We start from the raw sequence: 22,392 nt of genomic DNA on the forward strand, positions 1-22,392 counted from the left end.
GGGGTATCGGCGAGGACCATTCGCAACCGTCTCCATGAAGCTGGGCTACGGTCCCGCACACCGTTAGGCCGTCTTCCGCTCACGTCCCAACATCGTGCAGCCCGCCTCCAGTGGTGTCGCGACAGGCGTGAATGGAGGGACGAATGGAGACGTATCGTCTTCAGCGATGAGAGTCGCTTCTGCCTTGGTGCCAATGATGGTCGTATGCGTGTTTGGCGCCGTGCAGGTGAGCGCCACAATCAGGACTGCATACGACCGAGGCACACAGGGCCAACACCCGGCATCATGGTGTGGGGAGCGATCTCCTACACTGGCCGTACACCTCTGGTGATCGTCGAGGGGACACTGAATAGTGCACGGTACATCCAAACCGTCATCGAACCCATCGTTCTACCATTCCTAGACCGGCAAGGGAACTTGCTGTTCCAACAGGACAATGCACGTCCGCATATATCCCGTGCCACCTAACGTGCTCTAGAAGGTGTAAGTCAACTACCCTGGCCAGCAAGACCTCCGGATCTGTCCCCCATTGAGCATGTTTGGGACTGGATGAAGCGTCGTCTCACGCGGTCTGCACGTCCAGCACGAACGCTGGTCCAACTGAGTCGCCAGGTGGAAATGGCATGGCAAGCCGTTCCACAGGACTACATCCAGCATCTCTACGATCGTCTCCATTGGAGAATAGCAGCCTGCATTGCTGCGAAAGGTGGATGGATATACACTGTACTAGTGCCGACATTGTGCATGCTCTGTTGCCTGTGTCTATGTGCCTGTGGTTCTGTCAGTGTGATCATGTGATGTATCTGACCCCAGGAATGTGTCAATAAAGTTTCCCTTCCTGGGATAATGAATTCACGGTGTTCTTATTTCAATTTCCAGGAGTGTATAACTGAAATGGGGACGTGACCATCGACACTGGACGCTGGCAGAGCGTTGCATGGTCTGATGAATACTGATACCTTCTTCATCATGCCCGTGGTGCGAATCGGTCGTCTTGTAGGGAACACCTGTACTGCGCGATGTGGACAAGCTGACGTCGGCTCCTTTATGCTCTGGGGAACATTGACATGGGCATCCGAGGGTCTACCGAGCGAGGTGACGCAGTGGTTAGCACACTGGAGTCGCATTCGGGAGGACGACGGTTCAGTGTCCCGTCTAGCCATCCTGATTTGGGTTTTCCGTGTTTTGCCTGAATCGCTCCAGCAAATGCTGGGCTGTTTCCTTTGAAAGGGCACGGCCGACTTCCCTCCCCATCTTTCCCTAATCCGATGAGACCGATGACCTCGCAGTTTGGTCTCTTCTCCCAAACAACCCATCCCAACTCGAAAGTCCAGTGAAACTAGTTCAAGGCACCTTGACTGCCAAGGAGTGTAGTACACTGGTTGCAGACCAACCCTTCATGACGTTCATGTTTCCCGGTGGCAGTGGCATGTTTCAACAATACAATGCGCCATGTCGTAAGGCCAGGAGTGTGTTGATGTAGTTCGAGGAGTGTAGTATCGAGTTGCAACTGATGTGCTCGTCCTTCAACTTGCCAGATCTGAACTCAGGCGAACACATTATTCTGGGATGTGACTGTACGTGGGTTCAAGCTCATCACCCGTTCCCCATAATTTACGGGAATTAGGTGACTTGTGAGTGCAATTATGATGCCAAGTCTCTCTAGCAACTTACGAAGGCCTCCCTGCTTGCATGCCGCGACGCGTCGCCGTGGATATACCGGTTTTTAGGTAAGTGGTCATAATGTTCTGGCTGATCAGTGTAAATCGGTATACTGTGTGAAAACTGTCTTGCGAATAGAGTCAGTAGTAAAGAAGTAATACGGTAAAACATCACGTATAATATTGAAATTTTGCTGCATGAGCAGCGAAAATGTAATAAGTAATAAACTTTTTTCTTTTCATCATTTTGTGTGGGGTGTTACCGATAAAAAGTTTTGTAAATGTTTGAAATGGTGTAAAGTTCGGATGTATGAAGTCCGGATATTTGTGGGCCATCAGTTACGCCACCTCAAAACAAACAATTTATAATCAATAATGATTTGAAAGGCAAGTGTGTTCCGTTACCCTGGTATTGATATACGATAGGCTAAACTGCAAAGCACTTCAGATGGTGGAACTGAATAACTGGGGGTACAGTTCAGTACAAAAGGAACACAATATAACCAAGAAGGAAGTTTAATCACAATTTCTCAAGGCTTTTGAGTGTGTAATATTTTAAAGGTTCAGCCATTGTTATAGGCGATCTTTATCGGGATGATAACGTATACCTTCAATAATTGTCCAACATTGGAATACATCACGCTATGATACGACCACAGTATAAGAAGAATTTCATTAGAAAAGATCTCGTCATATCAATCTACTAACGACTGGAAAGGAAAATTTTAACGCTCCAGCAGCTAACACACTGGGGAAAAGAGCACAGACGACATAGTCATTTTTGTTCATTGTGTTTGGTTGTTTTTAAGTTACAAAAGTTATGTTTCAGTTTTCATTCTCGACTACACCTTCAGTAAAATGGAAGACGTTTTGAAAAGAAAAAGTTATCATTTAGAAGTCTATAAATAGCAGTCATGTACCGATACAACTTTCATTAAAATATATGTTAACTGTTGTCATGTATATGTTTTGCATCTATATCTGTTATGATTTTTGGAACATGTGTCTAAATATGTAGTTAATTACGTATTATCAACATAATCTAGTCATATTGCAGTAATATTTGTTCTATGAGGAATCCAGTAATTAACAAAAAGCAAATTTACAGCATGGCTTAACAGTTTTATAGAACGATAGCTACGGGGGTGAGACATCATGTAAAGCAATATGAATTCTTTATGACACAGAAATATATATAAAAATATATGGCTGAACACAAAGTAGGTAATCCATCATTTTTGTATATCCACAATAATAGTACAGGCATTACATCGGAGATTCAGGCTTCAATGAGATATTGAAACCATACAAACAGAATTCCAACACATCTCCTACAGAAAATATACTTAAACAACGACATGAATAATTTTACTAGTAGGTGAAATGTGGTACTGTGAATTGTGTCAAATTCAATGTGTTTGCTTAGTAACTAACATAAATATAATTTAAGATAATAATATCATACAAATTTTCATATTCGTCATCATCACTCCCGTGGCAGATTAAGTCCGACTGTTTACAATACTGTTTTCTTGAAATATGTTTATTTTTTGAGCAGACTTCAATTCGACATATCGGCAGTCTCCTGGAAAAACCTAAGAATTTTTGATGTGGTAAGTTTAGACAATCCAAGTATCAACCGGCATGTCTAAGTTCTTCCACAAAAATGATTTCCACTTTTATAGATTCAGATACTCTTACGAATGCTCCAGTTGAGTAGTTTACACTTTTTTCTAGAGATGTGATATATTTTATAAATTTGTTTTAACACATCTATGTGTCTTGATACTCTTACATGTTTCCCTAATGTGTTCCATATATGGGGCTACTTTGCCACCACTAAATTAGAGACACCACTAATATTGCAGAAAGTGTGATATCAAATTAAATGTTGTGTGAGTAATTTGTTTACTGCAGATGGTTGACATCTTAGAGTCATGTTTTAAATGTATCTTTGCGTATGTATAAAGTTTACATGTCTTTATATATGGGTTTCAACAGTGGTTTCAGAGCAAAAGATATAATTTTCATTACTATTACAGACATTTTTGTACAGTTTTTTTAGACAAGTAAATTAAGTATGTAAGATGTACCAATAAATTAGGAACACATGTAATTAAAATTGCTGGCCTCTTTTGTTTCTGTATCATGAGTCAAAATCTTCCAAACTGTTTATTATTTTTCGACTTTGTGCCTCGCAGGTGGAATCTCTCGTTGTCTATAATCTCTTAATTTCTGTGTGAGAGAAGCTTGTGGAGTGAAAGCGGTCTGCGAGGAGGCTTGATTCGGGCAGGGAAGGAGTCTTTGAGTAGCAGCGGCACGAGTAAGGTGGCGAGCGGGGACCTGTGCTGGTATCAGCCTGTGTATGTGCCGGAAAACGACTCGCCCGCACTTTTGTAATTGAACTATTCAGGCCTCTTAATTTGGCGTTCATGTGAAGACGTATGCACCTAAACTTGTATGAAATTGTTCTGTACTCCTGTACAGTAACTGAGCAAATTTTAAACTGTGGCACGAGAAAATAATGGCGTATATGAAACCTGTGATAAGGTAGTCCTGCTATAATCTGTTGTGTATTTAAAGTGCTTTGTTAAATTGGATTTATGTGAATATTGTTTTTAGGTTTGAATTCCTGTCAGTTTGTCATTATAAATCTTTTTAAATGTTTCTACAAGCATTTTTGAAGTAGCCTTGGGCATTTCAAACGTCTTATCACAAATAGTTATTCAGTTGAGTTGAAACTTTTAATTGATGTTATAATTACTGTGGGCTCAAATTTGGCGCTGCTGCAAGAATGGTATTATCCCCTTGATGTTGTATTATTAAAAGTACGCCTAATGATTGGTACAAGAAAATAAAGGGGTCAGACAATATGTTTTCTAGTAACTATTGAGTAAGGATTGTTTGTTAATAAATTTGTTTGCAAAGGATATCTCAATTCAGGTTATCCCGGCGCCTCACCACTCCTTAATAGCTTCTTCCACACTAATGGTAGCAGAGCACGGTTTTGGTCCACAGGCTTGTGGGTTACGGGTCCAGAAGCTTTATACATTTTTCTAGATTGTGATAAGCTTTCCTTATCTGCTTTACCACACGTATGGGTCCTTGTTTTGATACTCTTATATGTCTCCCTCTTCTCTTCCATATATGAAGTTACTGTAACAACAAATCATACAGGAACCTGAATGAAAAACACCACTAAAATTGCAGAAAGTGTGATGTTAAACTAAATATTGTATGGTTCAAAAATGGCTCTTAGCACTATGGGACTTAACTTCTGAGGTCATGAGTTTCCTAGAACTTAGAACGACTTAAACCTAACTAAACTAAGGACATCACACACATCCATACCCGAAGCAGCGCGACCGTAGCGGTCGTACAGTTCCAGACTAGCGCCTAGAACCGCTCGGCCTCAACGGCCGGCCTAAATACTAAGTGAGTAATTTGTTTACTGGACATAGTTGACATATTAGATGTCATGTTTTAAATGTATCTTCGCACATGTCCAAGTTTAGAATGTGATTATCTACTGGTTTCAACAGTCGTTCCAGTGCAAAATGTATAATTTGCGTTACTATTATAGTCATTTTGGAAAATTGGTTATTTCTCGATAAGTAAGATAAGTAGAAACGATGCACCACCAAATTAGGAATACATGTAATTAAGCTTGCTGGTCCATTTGGAATCATTCAAGAGGAGTAGGCTGTGCAGCAACATCAGACTTCTCTGTCAACTCTCATCTCATTATCATAAACATCCATAAAAACATGAATACTTAAATGCGTGGCTGAAGCATTCATTGCACCACATGACGTGAATAGACTCTTGCCACATGGCTATGTTTAAATGTATCATACAAACCTACCTGAAAGTTTTAAGTATTAAATAGTAGATAGCCAAATTGTGTTATTGCTGGCTCTTATTTTGTATACAGAATAGCAAAAATTATTTATTACATGTTTTAATAAATAACATATAAGTATTCCCTAACATCATTCAAGTACGGTACAACACGGAAAGCAACAACAGACATCAGCACCTCACTCTCCTCCCCGTTGTCTTGTATGTTACACATACCTTCCATGTCCAATTAGGATATTTGGTTGTTATTTCAGGTTGCTACATAATATTACATTGCATAGATCCTCAAAAATTAGTAGAAATTTGATATGTTTTGTACAGTAGTTTTGTACAGTAGTCATCCAGTTACTGTAGTTTATAGTTAGTGCTGCAAAGTGTTGCAATAGGAGTTTGAGGTGCCCCAAGAGACAAATATTAATCATTGTGAGAATTAAATCACGAGCAATTTGCCATTGCTGGCGTCCTTCTCCTGCACCTTGAATATCATGAAGGTACGTGGCCCATTCCCAAAATAGACTAGTGTTTCAAAGTCTATAGTGATGCAGCCGTTCGACTGAAGTACAGTGTCAAGGTCCTCATCGCAGGAGTGCACAGAGCGCGTACGAGACATGGATTCATAACAACCTCCCTTCTCCTTGGCCATCTCGAACTTGTACCTAAAACTCGAAGTGTTGGCAGGATCACCAAGGAGCTGCACAGCCAGGTACATCTTGCGCTTCTCCTCACTGAAGTGCTTCACGTAGGCGAAGGACTCCCCGAACGCAAAGACGGCGTGGCGGTAATCGTGGAAGGACGCTTTCAGCGGTAGGTCCCACTGGATGTGGAGCACACTAGTGTCCACGACAGCAGAGTAGCGGTTAGGGTGTGCGCATTTTGCATGGGACAACAGGTGGTCGCGACGGCCGTGCCAGCCACATGCTAGGGGGCAGAGTAGTGGCCGGAAGATGCAACCAGCCTCGTGGCGTCGCAGCTGTTTGGACGGCAGCTGCTGTCGGCAGCCCCTTTCCCAATGGCCACAAGGGTACAGCGACGACGAAGACTCCGCCAGACGCTCCAGGGCCAGGTTGCGAGTTGTCTCGATGCGTTCACCACAGGAAGGGCACACATCCTGGCACTTGGCCTTGCATGTGTCACAAATGCTGTGCCCACTGGCGCACATGAAGATGGGTGGCACCATGTACTGACTGCAGATTGGACACCGGAGGGCGTCGAGCACACCCTTCTTGAGATCGCCTCCAGAGCTGCTGGATATGGTGACATGGCGAGCCAACTGCAGTCTCTGCTGAGGCTGGAGTCTCATGGAGGCTGTCGCCGTGAGGCCTGTTCGCAGTTGCACAGGTGGAGTTTCGTCTTGAGCATCCTTCAGTGCTTCTGGCTTCGACGGAAGTGGGGATGGAGCATCGCTAACAGCGTTCTTTGGTGTTCCCAGCTTCGCTGGCACGGGGCATTGATACTCGCCTCCAGTGTTGTTCAATGTAGAAGGCTTTGGTCGTCTCGGAGGAGGTACCGGCTGATTTTCTGTTATTTCTCTGTTGCCCGAAATCTTACTCAGCCTGTTTGAGCTTGTTGGTCTGCTAAACATGATTTCAAGTCTCGTTGTTGGCACCCATCAGTTCCCAAATTCCTTGTAATGCCGGTTCCACTTTCAGCTTGCTGATGAGAGAAAGAAAATACAAGTGCAATAATTAGGTTCAGCCATAAAGAGTAATTACTGATACACTACATTCCATAGGGTACAATGAGTGCAATCGATAAACGAATACAATGTGGTATGATAGCGCTTTTCATTAGTTTGCAATAAACTAAATGAAACAAATCAATGAAATTGAAATGAAATCAATATTTTTAGTATTTACCCTTCAAATAAATAAATTATATTAATAATATTTTCATACCAGTACTGTAAAACTGACTTTGATGTTTATAAGTGCACTGTTTCGTCAGCAGAGTGCACTGTTTCGTCAGCAGACAATTCCTTGGCGGTCACTCTGAAATCCGTAGATCACTGCAGGCGCTGACAATGAGCGGATTTTTATGTTGTCAGGTAGTCAGTGGGTTGGTGATGTCTAGTGGAGGCAGCAATAAGTTTGAGGAACAGTTAACGGACTAGCCGAGTACCCAATGTTGGCAGGGTATGTATTTATTCCAATATTCTATCAGACCATCTTCTCCTTCCCCCACTCTCTTTCCATCTCGTCCTGCCCTTCTCCCTGTTCTTTGTTCCTGCCCCCTCATTCCACCCATCTGCTTCTCCACCTTTTCTCTGACCATCTGCTACTTCCCCTCTCTCTCTGCCCATTACCTCCCTCCTTCCCACCTCTAAGTCATCTCCTCTTCCTCCTCAAAGTTCATCTACTCACCCTCCACGTCAAGCTCCTTCTCCTCCTGTTCCCTCTGTACATCTCCTCCTATCAGTCCATCTCGACCTGCTCTCTTTCTCTGTCCTTTTTCACCTCTCCCTCTGTCATTCCATCTCATCCTCCACCTGAGAGAGAAAGGCATATATTTGATTTAATGCGGCTGCATATGCAAAAGTGAAGATCTTGATCTTATCATTTCTTTCATTAAGTGTAGCTGGAATCAGTACTGACGTGTGTTTGTTCATACATCATATGTTTGTTTTCAGCAATGGCTTTCTGGATGTGCAAATTTTCTTCCATTTGTATAAGGTATTTGTCATGGTTCTTTATTCCGATTATTTTAATATCTTGTTCCGTGTTTGTAGGATTGTGGTTATGATGTTTTAAGTGCTTTACAAATGTGGAATGGTTTTTTTGTACTTCCAACACCTAATGTGTTCTTTGTGTCCTTTTTTTAAATTCCTGCATGTCATGCCTTTGTACACTGCATTACAGCTTTGACATTCAATTTTGTATATTCCTGATCCCTGGAACTTATCTTTCGCGGTTGTTGGTTGGCTAAGTCTGATTGGAGGGTTTGCACAGTTTTGCAGCCAAACATCATAAAAAGATAATTACAAAACGCTATAAAATGAAATCAACAGAACAGTGATAAACAGGAAACCTAAGAGAAAGCATCCAAAACATACAGGTACTACACACAACACAGCATCACTGATTTCATTCGACACAGAAAACACGTATACCTCCATCTCTATCACAGAAACAATTGAAATCATAGAACATATCCCACAGCAACGCTACTATAGAAACAGTAAAAGAAATAACAATATTGCTCAGACTAACAAGCGAACAAAAGTACTTCCAGTTTGAGAATGAATATTATCTGCAAAGTGGTGGATTGCCCATGGGATCCCCACAATCAGAAACAATAGCAAACATTTTTATCAGTCATCCAGAAAATCAGATAGTTGAAAACTTAACCAGTAACGAGAGATTTAAAATCATAAATTGGTACAAATATGTGGATGACATTATTTGTTTGGTGGATGAGTAAAAAAAAAAACCTGATTAACACCACTCTGAAATCAACAAAGAACATCATAACATTAATTTCACATTTGAGAAAGACATTCAAATAAATTTTCTTGACCTAACAATAATAAAATGGTAAACATAAATTTAACATCTTCAGAACATCAACAGCCACAGTCACATAATACACTCACCATCTAATTATCCCCACAACCAGAAGTTTGCTGCACTAAGACATATGTTATAGAGGTGAAATAGGATCCCGCTGAACAACAGAAACCATGAAAAAGAAATGAATACAATAACACAAATATCTACAGGGTGTTTCAAAAATGACCAGTATATTTGAAACGGCAATAAAAACTAAATGAGCAGCGATAGAAATACACCGTTTGTTGCAATATGCTTGGGACAACAGTACATTTTCAGGCAGACACACTTTCGAAATTACAGTAGTTACAATTGTCAACAACAGATGGCGCTGCGGTCTGGTAAACTCTATAGTACGATATTTTCCACATATCCACCATGCGTAGCAATAATATGGCGTAGTCTGTGAATGAAATTACCCGAAACCTTTGACAACGTGTCTGGCGGAATGGTTTCACATGCAGATGAGATGTACTGCTTTAGCTGTTCAATTGTTTCTGGATTCTGGCGGTGCATCTGGTCTTTCAAGTCCCCACAGAAAGAAGTCACAGTGTCGTCTAAGGCAGTTTGTACCGCCACAAATTCACGAAGAGTGTCCAGATAGCGTGATGCAGTAATCGTTTCGCATCTGAAAAATGGGCCAATGATTCCTTTGTAAGAAATGGCGGCCCAGACCAGTACTTTTTGAGGATGCAGGGACGATGGGACTGCAACATGGGGCTTTTCGGTTACCCATATGCGCCAGTTCTGTTTATTGACGAAGCCGTCCAGGTAAAAATAAGCTTCGTCAGTAAACCAAATGCTGCCCACATGCAAATCGCCGTCATCAATCCTGTGCACTATATCGTTAGCGAATGTCTCTCGTGCAGCAATGGTAGCGGCGCTGAGGGGTTGCCGCGTTTGAATTTTGTATGGATAGAGGTGTAAACTCTGGCACATGAGACGATACGTGGACGTTGGCGTCATTTGGACCGCAGCTGCAACACGGCGAACGGAAACCCGAGGCCGCTGTTGGATCACCTGCTGCACTAGGTGCGCGTTGCCCTCTGTGGTTGCCGTACGCGGTCGCCCTACCTTTCCAGCACGTTCATCCGTCACGTTCCCAGTCCGTTGAAATTTTTCAAACAGATCCTTTATTGTATCGCTTTTCGGTCCTTTGGTTACATTAAACCTCCGTTGAAAGCTTCGTCTTGTTGCAACAACACTGTGTTCTAGGCGGTGGAATTCCAACACCAGAAAAATCCTCAGTTCTAAGGAATAAACCATGTTGTCCACAGCACACTTGCACGTTGTGAACAGCACACTCTTACAGCAGAAAGACGACGTACAGAATGGCGCACCCACAGACTGTGTTGTCTTCTATATCTTTCAAATCACCTGCAGCGCCATCTGTTGTTGAAAATTGTAACTACTGTAATTTCGAAAGGTTGTCCGCCTGAAACTGTACTGTTGTCCCAAGCATATTGAAACAAATGGTGTATTTCTATCACTGCTCGTTTAGTTTTTATTGCCGTTTCAAATACACCGGTCATTTTTGAAACACCCTGGAACAATGGGTATAACATACCTGTATACACAGATTCAATCACAAAATTAAAACACAAATACAAACCAAACACAACATATCCAGAATACAAGATAACTTGCAATTTGCAAATTCACAAACACACTCAGTGCACATGCACAGTGTCAACAGTCGACAGAAAAGAAGCAGAAAGTACACTATGGCTTACACACATAAATTAACATAGAGAGTGGCAAACATAAACAGGACTTTCAAATAGCAGATGAAACTGTACAAACCTTGCAGTCGAAGTTAAACCAACCAACAACAGAGAGGGATAAAATCCAGGGATCAGGAATATACGAACTTGAATGTCAAAGTACGGAAGCAATGTAAGGAAAACATGACATGCAGGAATTTCAAAACACGATACATAGAACACATCAGGCGTTGGAAGTACGAAACAAACCATTCAGCATTTTCAGAGCAATTAAAACAACATAACCACCGTCCTACAAACATGGAACAAGATCTGAAAATAATAAGAAGAAACAATTATGACAAGTATCATGTGCAAATGCAAGAAAACTTCCACATCCAGAAAGCCATTGCTCAAAACAAACATGTGATAAATGAACAAACACACATCAGTAAAGACTCCCAACTACACTTAATAAAAGATATGATAAGATACAAATTATCCCTCTTGCACAAGCAGCCACATTAAAATAAATACATACCTTCCTCTCTCTCTCTCTCTCTCTCTCTCTCTCTCTCTCTCTCTCTCTCTTTCCTTCTTCCTTTCATTCTCTATTTCTCCCTCCTGCCTTCTGCTCACCTCACCCACACCCACAAACCCATCACACACACACACACACACACACACACACACACACACACATACACTCCTGGAAATGGAAAAAAGAACACATTGACACCGGTGTGTCAGACCCACCATACTTGCTCCGGACACTGCGAGAGGGCTGTACAAGCAATGATCACACGCACGGCACAGCGGACACACCAGGAACCGCGGTGTTGGCCGTCGAATGGCGCTAACTGCGCAGCATTTGTGCACCGCCGCCGTCAGTGTCAGCCAGTTTGCCGTGGCATACGGAGCTCCATCGCAGTCTTTAACACTGGTAGCATGCCGCGACAGCGTGGACGTGAACCGTATGTGCAGTTGACGGACTTTGAGTGAGGGCGTATAGTGGGCATGCGGGAGGCCGGGTGGACGTACCGCCGAATTGCTCAACACGTGGGGCGTGAGGTCTCCACTTCCCAGCAAATTAGGGACACTGTTGCTCCTGGGGTATCGGCGAGGACCATTCGCAACCGTCTCCATGAAGCTGGGCTACGGTCCCGCACACCGTTAGGCCGTCTTCCGCTCACGCCCCAACATCGTGCAGCCCGCCTCCAGTGGTGTCGCGACAGGCGTGAATGGAGGGACGAATGGAGACGTGTCGTCTTCAGCGATGAGAGTCGCTTCTGCCTTGGTGCCAATGATGGTCGTATGCGTGTATGGCGCCGTGCAGGTGAGCGCCACAATCAGGACTGCATGCGACCGAGGCACACAGGGCCAACACCCGGCATCATGGTGTGGGGAGCGATCTCCTACACTGGCCGTACACCTCTGGTGATCGTCGAGGGGACACTGAATAGTGCACGGTACATCTAAACCGTCATCGAACCCATCGTTCTACCATTCCTAGACCGGCAAGGGAACTTGCTGTTCCAACAGGACAATGCACGTCCGCATGTATCCCGTGCCACCTAACGTGCTCTAGAAGGTGTAAGTCAACTACCCTGGCCAGCAAGATCTCCGGATCTGTCCCCCATTGAGCATGTTTGGGACTGGATGAAGCGTCGTCTCACGCGGTCTGCACGTCCAGCACGAACGCTGGTCCAACTGAGTCGCCAGGTGGAAATGGCATGGCAAGCCGTTCCACAGGACTACATCCAGCATCTCTACGATCGTCTCCATGGGAGAATAGCAGCCTGCATTGCTGCGAAAGGTGGATGGATATACACTGTACTAGTGCCGACATTGTGCATGCTCTGTTGCCTGTGTCTATGTGCCTGTGGTTCTGTCAGTGTGATCATGTGATGTATCTGACCCCAGGAATGTGTCAATGAAGTTTCCCCTTCCTGGGATCCTGGGACAATGAATTCACTGCGTTCTTATTTCCAGGAGTATATATATATGATCAGATCACAGATATCGCAAAAAAAAGAAAGTTCCGTCTAAGATTTCAGTCCTTGAATGGACCTTCAGAAAGGACTTCCTCTCACTTACAGTTAACGTCAATATTTTTTTTCGGCTGGGCCGTCAGCATCGAATATGTCATATGATATTTAATATTGACTTAATTCAAGCAAGCTGCAAGTAGTTTAATTAATAGTGCTTCTTCCTTACTACAAGGTTGTTCCGGCTATAGCGTCATTCTCACGTAAACGTCTAGTTGTAATAAACACCCATATTGCATCAGTGAGTAAATTGTCGATAGTCTGTGTATTACTTGTCTTATTTATTTTCTATTTGTGTAAAATTTTTTCGTGTAATACTTTTGACAGCTAGTTTGACAGTTTATCCTCGTTGGTGCTCTATAGTTACAGTCGAGTTTATTCACTGATGCAATATTGGTGTCTGTTCCATCTAGACGTTTACTTGAGAATGGCTCTATAACGAAAACAAGCTTGTAGGTGGGAAGAAGGGCTACCAATTAAGCTGTATGCAGCTTTCCTGTAATAATTCGTTATTAAAGGTCATGTTATGATATATTCTATTCAGAGGGTCCAGCCAAAAAGAAAATAATTTCACTTACTATTACCTTTACATGCATTGATAGCAAATAGCTCTTGTTCCGAAACGTTTTCTTGTCCGTGACAAAGAATTCACGCTGAAGCTATGAATTAAAATTGGTAGCAAGTCGGTATTTGAACGAAGATTTTTGCTCACAAGCGGGATGAGGTAACCACTGCGCCATCCTTGCAGCAAGTTATTAAGAGATGACATTCGTTGCAGTAAGACACGCAGCCGTCTAGTACCTAGGCTGCAGGATGGTTATGTTTCTATTTCGCTTTGATCACAGCACAGCTGACGCTGCATGCCGTGAGAACTGCATAGCGTAACATTCAGTCGATACGAAGGTTCATGCCCTATACGGATCTTAATAATCCATATTAGTTGTTATACGATTTTGCTGAAATTTGGTACAAAGCCTTTTGTTATTAATGGAATGATGATGTCAAAATTTCAGATTTTTATTTATTACAGTTTTGGAGATAAGGCGAATTACCTAAAACTCCTAGAACCTGCGCTTGTTTGTTAGAACCAAGTTAGGAACAATAACAGATTGATTTTCTTTATCATTTGAAGCCATTCCAAAGTTGTCAGTGTATAAATTAATTAGAATTTTCTTTTTAAAACTTCAGTCACTATGCATTACGTAATACAAAACTCGGTTATTATTATAATTTGATTATATTTTGCCAAGTGAGTGCGTGAGACTGGTTGAGAGAGTGTATGTGGAACATGCGTTAAAATTTATTATTTCATTTTACGTAAAACCTTGTACAAAATAACCGTGGGAAAGTTATTTTGCAACCACGGTTCAGGTGACGTATGTCGCTTTTGTATAAAAGTAGCCAGAATGGAGGTTAGAGGCGAAATAAGTTTATTTATCAATTTGAAGGATATATTTTGCACTTCGTTTATTTTGATTAAACAAAACACAAGGATTTGAAGTTCTACTGACATTAATTACTATCAAATTAGTGATTGGATAAGGCAATATTTGCCGTGAGAATGATAAGGAAGAAACGTTCTCATTGGTCATTTAGATCAACAGCCAATCAGAATGAAGCCGTTCCCATGCGAAAAGAGGAGTGGGAATAGAGTATCTTAAGACGAGTCGTTTGCTGGCCAGGGTACGGACGACGCGAGGTCAAAAAATGTTTAAATGTGTGTGAAATCTTATGGGACTCAACTGCTCAGGTGATCAGTTCCTAAGCTTACACACTACTTAACCTAAATTATCCTAAGAACACACACCGATGCCCGAGGGTGGACTCGAAGCTCCACCGGGATCAGCCGCACAGTCCATGACTGCAGCGCCTCAGACCGCTCGGCTAATCCATGCGGGGTCACATCGCTCCTTAAAAATACTCTGTAAGATGAGGAAATAGTGAGCTAATTTCGGTTCGGACATATCGTGACTGAAGCGACTAGAGTTACGAACATTTTAATGAACGTTTCGTGTTTCTAAATTAAATAGTTTGAGAGATATGAGCGTGTGAACTTTCTGGTCGTAGTAATAACTCCACGTGGCGTGTTTCGTGTTCTGTACGGAGTATTTTGGCGAGGACCTCTTACGAAGAAGACCAGAGAAACAGGGACTGATGACCATCGCAGTCTGGTCCCTTCAATCTCACAAACCAACTAACCAACAAGTGAAACGACCGAATGTTTAACTCGCGAATAGTTGTAGGCCTGTGACTGGTAGAACGTGAAAATTACTCTGGTTGGACTTACTAAAATTCTGGCTGTTTTTCGAGTGAATTTTTGTTATACAGACAGTGAACTTGAATGATAAAGCTGTACCATGTTAAATACGGATTTGATAGCCATTTCATGTGTTTCAACATGAATAAAAAGCAGAGTTAATCTAATTTTAAACGTTTTTCTGTAAGTAAACTGAAGATCCCGAAAGCCCGATATTTTAATCATGAACTTTCAGGAACTGATTTTCAACTAGAGATACGTGGCCTCTGTGTGGTAGGTATTAGGGGGTGGTGTCTTCAACGCTGCTTTTCACTGCCTAGCACGTATCTGCTACTACAGAGTGAAGGGAAATTGGCAAGATCCTGTCGAGGTAGGTGAACTGAACGGTAGCGTCAACAAAAAGCAGACGAGCGGCCCGGCCCGGCTGCACCCTATTAGAGATGTGCTCACGTAAACAAAATCGACTACTGAAGTGAGGTAATACATTGTACCCTAATAACTCGAGGTAAACAGATATCTTTCCAGACACGAAGTTATTAAAGTCATTAGCTGCCAGTGGGAACTGATTTATATCGATGGGGCAAGCTGAAAATTTGTGACAGACTGGGATTTGAACCCGGGTCTCGTGCTTACTAGGCAGATGCTCCACACACGACACAGTGTTTGCCATAATCATCCAGACAACCCAAGCATGGCTCCCGTCAGACACAAATTCTAAGGGGAACATCATAGTTGGGTCTGCTGGGGAGTGTGTTAGGGTAGTCTGTGAGGTTCTGATGACAACTGTGTCCGGATGGCGTAGTGGTCAGCATAAATGGCTATTAAGCAGGAGGTCCAGGTTCAAATCCTAGTCAGGCACAAATTTTCAACTTTCCCCATGGGTATAAATGAAAGCCCACCGGAAGCTAACGTCTTTAATACTTTTGTGTCTTGATTCACAGCGCCTGCAGGATCAAAATGGTGTCTGTTCTTTCGAACATGTCCGAAAGACACAACCCCGCTTATATAATTACGTAGATATCTTCCAGCTATTCATAAAACGTTGTGCATGTAAAGCCAAGATTGAAGAAATTTTCTCTTCCAACATCTGCACTAAAAGCAATATATTTGAGCAAAACGGGCTTATGCGATGCGTAATAGATAATTGAAGGAAATTTTGGAAATTTGTTGTAAGTTCCTATGGGACCAAACTGCAGAGGTCACCGGTCCCTAGGCTTACACACTACTTAATCTAACTGAAACTAACTTATACTAATGACAACACACACCCATGCCCGAGGGAGCACTCGAACCTCCGACCAGGGATCTGCGCGAACCGTGACAAGGTGCCCCCAGACCGCGCGGCTACCCAGCGCGGGGATATGTGGACGAACTACAAATAAAACAATAAGCATAAGTAAATTAAATCAGAGAAAGTATAGCCTTATAAATTACTCATTGAATATCATTAATGGTGAGCGATGGAAACTCTTTTAACTCGACAGTATTCAGTTTTACCGCAGGGGTTTGCTTATGTGGACATTTTCCGCAGAAGGTAAACAAATATTCGTTTTTGAATTAAACACCTTTCTCTTCTATGTGATAACATTGTTTCATATCTAGACACTTTCGCGTTAAGTAGACTTTTAGGTAGTGTGTCCATAGACCTTAGCTTGAGAAAATCTGTTCCCTTCCACCGAACTAAATTCGACATATAATCGCTTCAAAATCTTCAGTTGTCTCATGCGTCACCGTTTCGTGTGCAGTCGATAATGTGATAATTTTCACTGGTGAACTAATAATTACTTCAGACTGATAACACAACAACTGGGACGCTGTTTATTCTTACTGGAAAACTTTATTATTTACAGACATTGTGTCTTTGATCCAACACACGAAAGCTTGTAGAGCTTTCAAACAAATTATACACCCATATATTTTGCTAATCGTAAACGCATACTGTAGGACCTGAATATCCCTATATCAACTCGTTGGAGTTGGGGTGGTAAGAAAATGGTGCGCAAAAATAATCGAAAATAGCTGACATTGGTTTCGAATGCGCACTTCTAGCATTCACTAGGCTGATGGGTGAAAATTTGTGAGAAATTTCCCATCTAAGGACAGTATGCTTCATGGACATACAACTGGCGAAAGAGAGATTCGTCAAGAATATGTCTACGCCGTCCTTGAAGCTTTGCGATAAAGTTTAGTGCTTCTGATTACTGAACTTGAAAACATCAAGCCACATTGTATTTTCAGTCAGAGATCATGTGTACCTTTGTAACACAGATAATTTGCATTGTATCATGTACCTGAATCTTGGCATGAAGTTAATTTCAGTCACATGTGTCCTTTCCGATTTGAAACTCATAAACTTTAATGTAACTTGCACCTCATATAATTATCAAAATAAGTAGAATATCAGTGATACTCGCATAACATGCACAGAATAATTACATCCAACACGAAACAGGAACTGCTTGAGGACCTGCCTCACAGTTAACACGTGCAGCACACATACTCACTTGAAGTGGGAACTGCAGCTAGTTGGTGGTTTGTAGCAGCTGCGTCGCAACTGGCTATCGTGTCGTAAGCAGAGGTCTGCAGCAGTGGTTTATCTTATCGTGTACAACGCTGAACATCGTCTGGCAAAACATACGCAGAGAGCACGATAAGAGAGCGAGTGATATCGAGAGATAAGATTTTTCTCTTTGAAATTCCGGCAAACAGCAGCTCTTTTTTGGACAAGTCTGTCTCTGGAAATGACCTAGTGACCATATCACGCTAAACGCAGTTAGTAGTTGTCTAGTTATAAACTGAAGAACATTAAGTGAGTGTCTGGAACTTGCGTTGTCAATCAGTTATGGTTTTATGGGCGGCTACAATGCAAGGCTTTCACGTTTTTAGAGATTGGGAACATGTTTTGTCGCTGTTAAGATATAACTCGTCTACCAATACTTGTCTACTATGAACGCGTAATACCTCACACTTTGTGTATTCTCTTTGAATCAGGGACTAATTGATAGTTTATACTGCTTTATTTACTGTCTTTTATTTAATGTTTTTGTTTTGTTATTCCTAACATCATCTGCATACATCTAAACTGACAACGTGTAAAAATATTTCATTACATTAATACAGGGTGTGGCGCTTAAATTCTGACAAATACCAGTTTGAATTTCCCCCAATATCGTAGTTCCGCGGGTGGTAGCGATTGGAGTTCTTGAAAGCCATAGGCGTCTTAGTAAACAGTCAGAACCACGAAATAGTCACGATGTTACGAACAAGTATGGAGTACAACCGAAGAGCCGCGATTACCAAAAGTCTTCGCGCTGAGAGTTCGCCTACTGAAACCGTTCGATTCTTCGGCTACCTGAGATCAACTGTTTACGATATTGTGGCAAAGTATAATGCTTCGGGGAAGTCTGGGGAAGGTTCCGCTAACCCAGCGAGGAAACGCATGTCACGAACTGCGGAAGTCATCGAAAAGGCTCAGGCGCTAACTTCGGAAAACCCGGTGCAATCGCTAAGCAAATGGGTGTCAGTAATGAATGTCAGCTAGCGAACAATGCGTCGGATGGCAGAGGACGACCTCATTCGATCCATTTAGTCCAAAATTGGCTCTCGGATAATGTTGACATGGTTTGATCAAAGGAGTTCTGGCCCCCGAACATCTCAGATTTCAAAGCCCTCTACTCCTATGAAGTGTAGCCGAAAGAGTTATCAATAAGACAAGACCCCCTAATGTCGCGTATTTACGCACCGCTATCGAAGCTGCATTCGCAAATATGGACAGCGCTGTTCTAAGTGTTACTCTTGAAAGATGCCACTACTTATACGTAAAAGGAATTTCATTTCTATTTTGTTTTACTAAGGTTTTTTTTAATGTTTCATTTTTTCGATTTTAAGTCCCGCGCCCTATATTCTGCGTAAGTGACTGCTTAGTGTCTTATGTACCGATAAGTAGCAACTTTTTTTTCGGATAACAATCAGAAGACCACACTTCAGGGGCTTTGGGTGTTGATTAGTAACCCGGTATGGATGCCGTATTTGTAACTGCAGGTATATAAACTGTTTTCTTTTCCTTTTTTTCGGAATTTGAAAACAAAGGGCTTGCTGTACTTGAATTTAAAATGTCTTGGATTAATTTTCTAAGCAATTCTATAAAATCTGCAACATTAGAGTAGGTCAGTGACACATGTTTACCGAGTGAACTGACTTCAATATTGAACTACATTCGAACAGTCGTTAAAAGTGCTTATTACATGCATGTTTAAATATTACGTCGTCCAGTATGGATCACACTTGTTCCGCATCGTCAACCGCCAACGCTTCATGCAACGAGAAGACGGTACGCAATTTTTACCATATATCTTTTACCTGATCTATTTCAAGAGGAAAGTTGCAGCTGCAGTATTTGGGAAAGAAATATTTTTGTTGGCCGGAGAATATCATTCATAATTCCTCAGAGCAGTACATTATAGCTGCTAAGGACATTTAGAAATTTGTTAAATAAACCGAATTTCTTTTGAATTCATATACATGGTTTTCCATTTTGTTGTCCATTTCACACAAATTTGTCACAATAGCATTTAAAGAATGATTCTGTCCACGTTTATGCACTTGTGTGTGTTACTTATTATTGGACTCCTACCGTACTATCAAACATAGTGTATTTTATTTTTTTGTTTTATCTCACTGTGCACAGTTTTTCAGAAATACTTTCACATACGTTCACATACTTTGGGGGTCAGGTGCCTGACAACAAAGGAAGAAAAAATGTTTCGTAAAAGTGGGCACTAAAATCGATATCTAAGAGCTATGAGCACTTGTTCATCTTGGATACTGTGAAACACGTCTCTTCTTCCAACTACAAAATGCTCCTGTCGGAGCAGAAAAAAAGCCCCTGACGGAAAAGTAGAGAAAAGTGCCTCATTTCTCAATTCAGCGTCCTCACCAAATTTTGGCATGCCGAGATACTCGTGCTTTTTTAGCACGAAGCATTCTAAATTCTTTTACCCAGTTTCTCGTAGTAGTGAAGCCTTCACACTCAGCGTCTCATTCAATTTGTCACTGTCCATATATCTCTCCCATTCACATTTTCTCCTGTCTGTATCTCCCAGTGCCACTGTCTTCACACCTTTCTCTCTCTCTTCCAACCACTGTATCTTTCCCTGACATTTCCACTGTCTCTGTATCCCATGCCATTGTCTTCGCCCCATCCTTTTTCTCTCCCGTGGCCACTGTTTCTTTCTAGTCTACAGTCTGCTGTATTTCTCTTCAACCAATATTGTCTCCTCTCCATACGTGTCCTTGGAGATGGTTTGCTCTGGGTTTTAACCCAGAGACCAGGAAACTTTAATAAGTGGATATAGGGGATAGGGGAGAAAGGGCGATTTTTTTCGAGTTAAAATCGCCAGCCAGTAGGGGGGAATTCCAGACCCCACCCTCACAAAAGCCTTTCTATGGTCTCCACTCAACACTCTTTTTGATTTCCACTGTCTCCTCCCTCGTTTTCCTCCACTGTACCTACTTGTATTCAACTCTTTCTTTTACTGCCACTATAAAAGACCATCACTATCTCTGCTCTGGCTCCCATACCTATTGTCTTCATCCATCCACACAATTCGCACTAATGGTACCCACAAAACATGAAGTTTCGTATCTGTCTTGGTAAGGGGTACAGAACGTTCGGAAACGGAGAATGGCGCTTCTAGATAAACGTCTAAGGTGTGTACAATTAAAATTTGAGCCGTTTTCTACTGTTTATTATCTACATAACTGCGGCCCCCGGTGCAAAAACGGCTAAAATAGTTTTTTTCTGTTTTCTGCATAAGTACAGAAAAAGTGTGTCTCACAACGCCCTTTCTTTCCTCTTGTCCTATCCTATTTCTCATCTCTTGTCTTCGGAAATACAGACTAAGTTAGCATTGGCATGCCATCCGTGTAGGAGAGGGACAACTCCAAACTGAAACCCGAAATCGGCACTTCCGTTAGGCGCAAGTACAGTCCAACCAGAAATGAGGGCCAGTTGGCTGCAGCGAACCTGACTCCGCACGTCACGTATTTTCGCACCTGTGGAACCAGTCAGCTAGGTCCAGAGGGTGGCACGAGTTGTGAGCAAGCCCGCTGTCGCCTAAATCCTGCGTCCCAGGCGCCGTAGCATCCATGGAGAAGACACTCCATCCATGTCAAAACAACTCGGATGGCGGTAGTTACCGGTTATAATCTCGTCCTTACTGGTGTAGGAGAGGGTGCTTGGGGTCGCTATTGACGGTGGGGGAGGCGGGGGGGGGGGGTGGCATCGTATGTCCTCTGTCCATTCACCGCACGCTTCAATCTGGGCAGCCCCCAGTCGGTTAGGTACCGGCCCGTCCTGGTGACGATTGTTCCATTGGTTTATTGAACATTAGCACTGCTAGAAGTCGCCATAATATCGATACCTGCTGCTGCAATAATAAAAAATAAAATAAAATGATATTTCACTACGCATCGGTACATGGAAGGCTTGAAAGGCTTCCCGAACACCCGCAGAAGCTCTCAAGATCTACGCAAAACGGCTGCTATCGACTTAGAGCTAGTCAGACTTAATATCGCTATAATAGCACTGCAGGAATCCAGGCTACCAGAAGATGGCTCATTACAGGAAAAAACTACATTTTTCTGGAAGCGCAAAGATGTTGCTATCCACTAGACAGCACGGAATCGGTGTTGCTGTCCACAATGACTTGCTGTGTTGTACCGGAAACCCGATCGGGATCAGAACGAATTATGACTCTGCGTTTCACAACAAATAGTGGACCACTAACGCTAATACCTGTATATGCACCAACTCTTACCTCAGCTGCAGATGCCAAGAATCAGTTTTATGAACAACTCAGCGATGTGGTACAAGGACTGCTCTCCGGCGACTGTCTATGCATCCTTGGTGATTTCAACGCTCCTATTGGTAGTGATTGTGCCACTTGGCCTGACTGCCTAGGCAAACAAAGAGTGAGCAAGACGAACGAAAATGGTGTACGGTTGCTTTAATTCAGTGCAAAATATCAGCTGTGTGTCACCAACACATACTTTAAAGACAAACTGAACCACAAGGGTTCCTGGAAGCACTTCCGCTCGAAACATTGGCGCCAATTATATCTTATTCTAAGTAAAAGGAAATATCTGCGTTACTTTCTTCGTACACGTTCATTCCTTTGTGCACACTGTTACACGGGTCATGCACTAATAGCTACAAAAGTGCGCTTCGTGACTAAAAGGTTTCTCTCTGCCAGAATACCTTGCAAAACAAAAATTAATCTTCGTCAAACAAGAAACACTACTGCAGCAGAAGTGTTT

At 42.4% G+C, this 22,392-nt stretch overlaps 2 protein-coding genes across 6 annotated transcripts in view; both read right to left on the reverse strand.

Annotated features, from left to right (window-relative positions):
- Positions 1-22,392, reverse strand: part of LOC126335244 (adenylate cyclase type 8) — a 1,717,934-nt gene that overhangs the window by 926,998 nt on the left and 768,544 nt on the right. The gene's annotated exons all lie outside the window — the stretch shown is intronic.
- LOC126335245 (E3 ubiquitin-protein ligase Siah1-like) lies at positions 5,607-17,633 on the reverse strand. Of its 2 annotated transcripts, XM_049998289.1 has the most exons (3): positions 17,580-17,633; positions 16,344-16,447; positions 5,607-7,175 (listed from the first exon to the last, which is right to left on the reverse strand). In XM_049998289.1, the coding sequence occupies exon 3, from the start codon at positions 7,102-7,104 to the stop codon at positions 5,953-5,955; it is 1,152 nt and encodes a 383-aa protein (XP_049854246.1). In that variant the 5' UTR covers positions 7,105-7,175; positions 16,344-16,447; positions 17,580-17,633; the 3' UTR covers positions 5,607-5,952. The 2 variants fall into 2 exon arrangements, with proteins under 2 accessions (XP_049854246.1, XP_049854247.1); XM_049998290.1 differs by lacking the exon at positions 16,344-16,447 and having other exon boundaries at positions 17,580-17,612.

The sequence above is a fragment of the Schistocerca gregaria genome, chromosome 2 (assembly GCF_023897955.1).
Source record: "Schistocerca gregaria isolate iqSchGreg1 chromosome 2, iqSchGreg1.2, whole genome shotgun sequence".
Classification (NCBI taxonomy): Eukaryota; Metazoa; Arthropoda; class Insecta; order Orthoptera; family Acrididae; genus Schistocerca; species Schistocerca gregaria.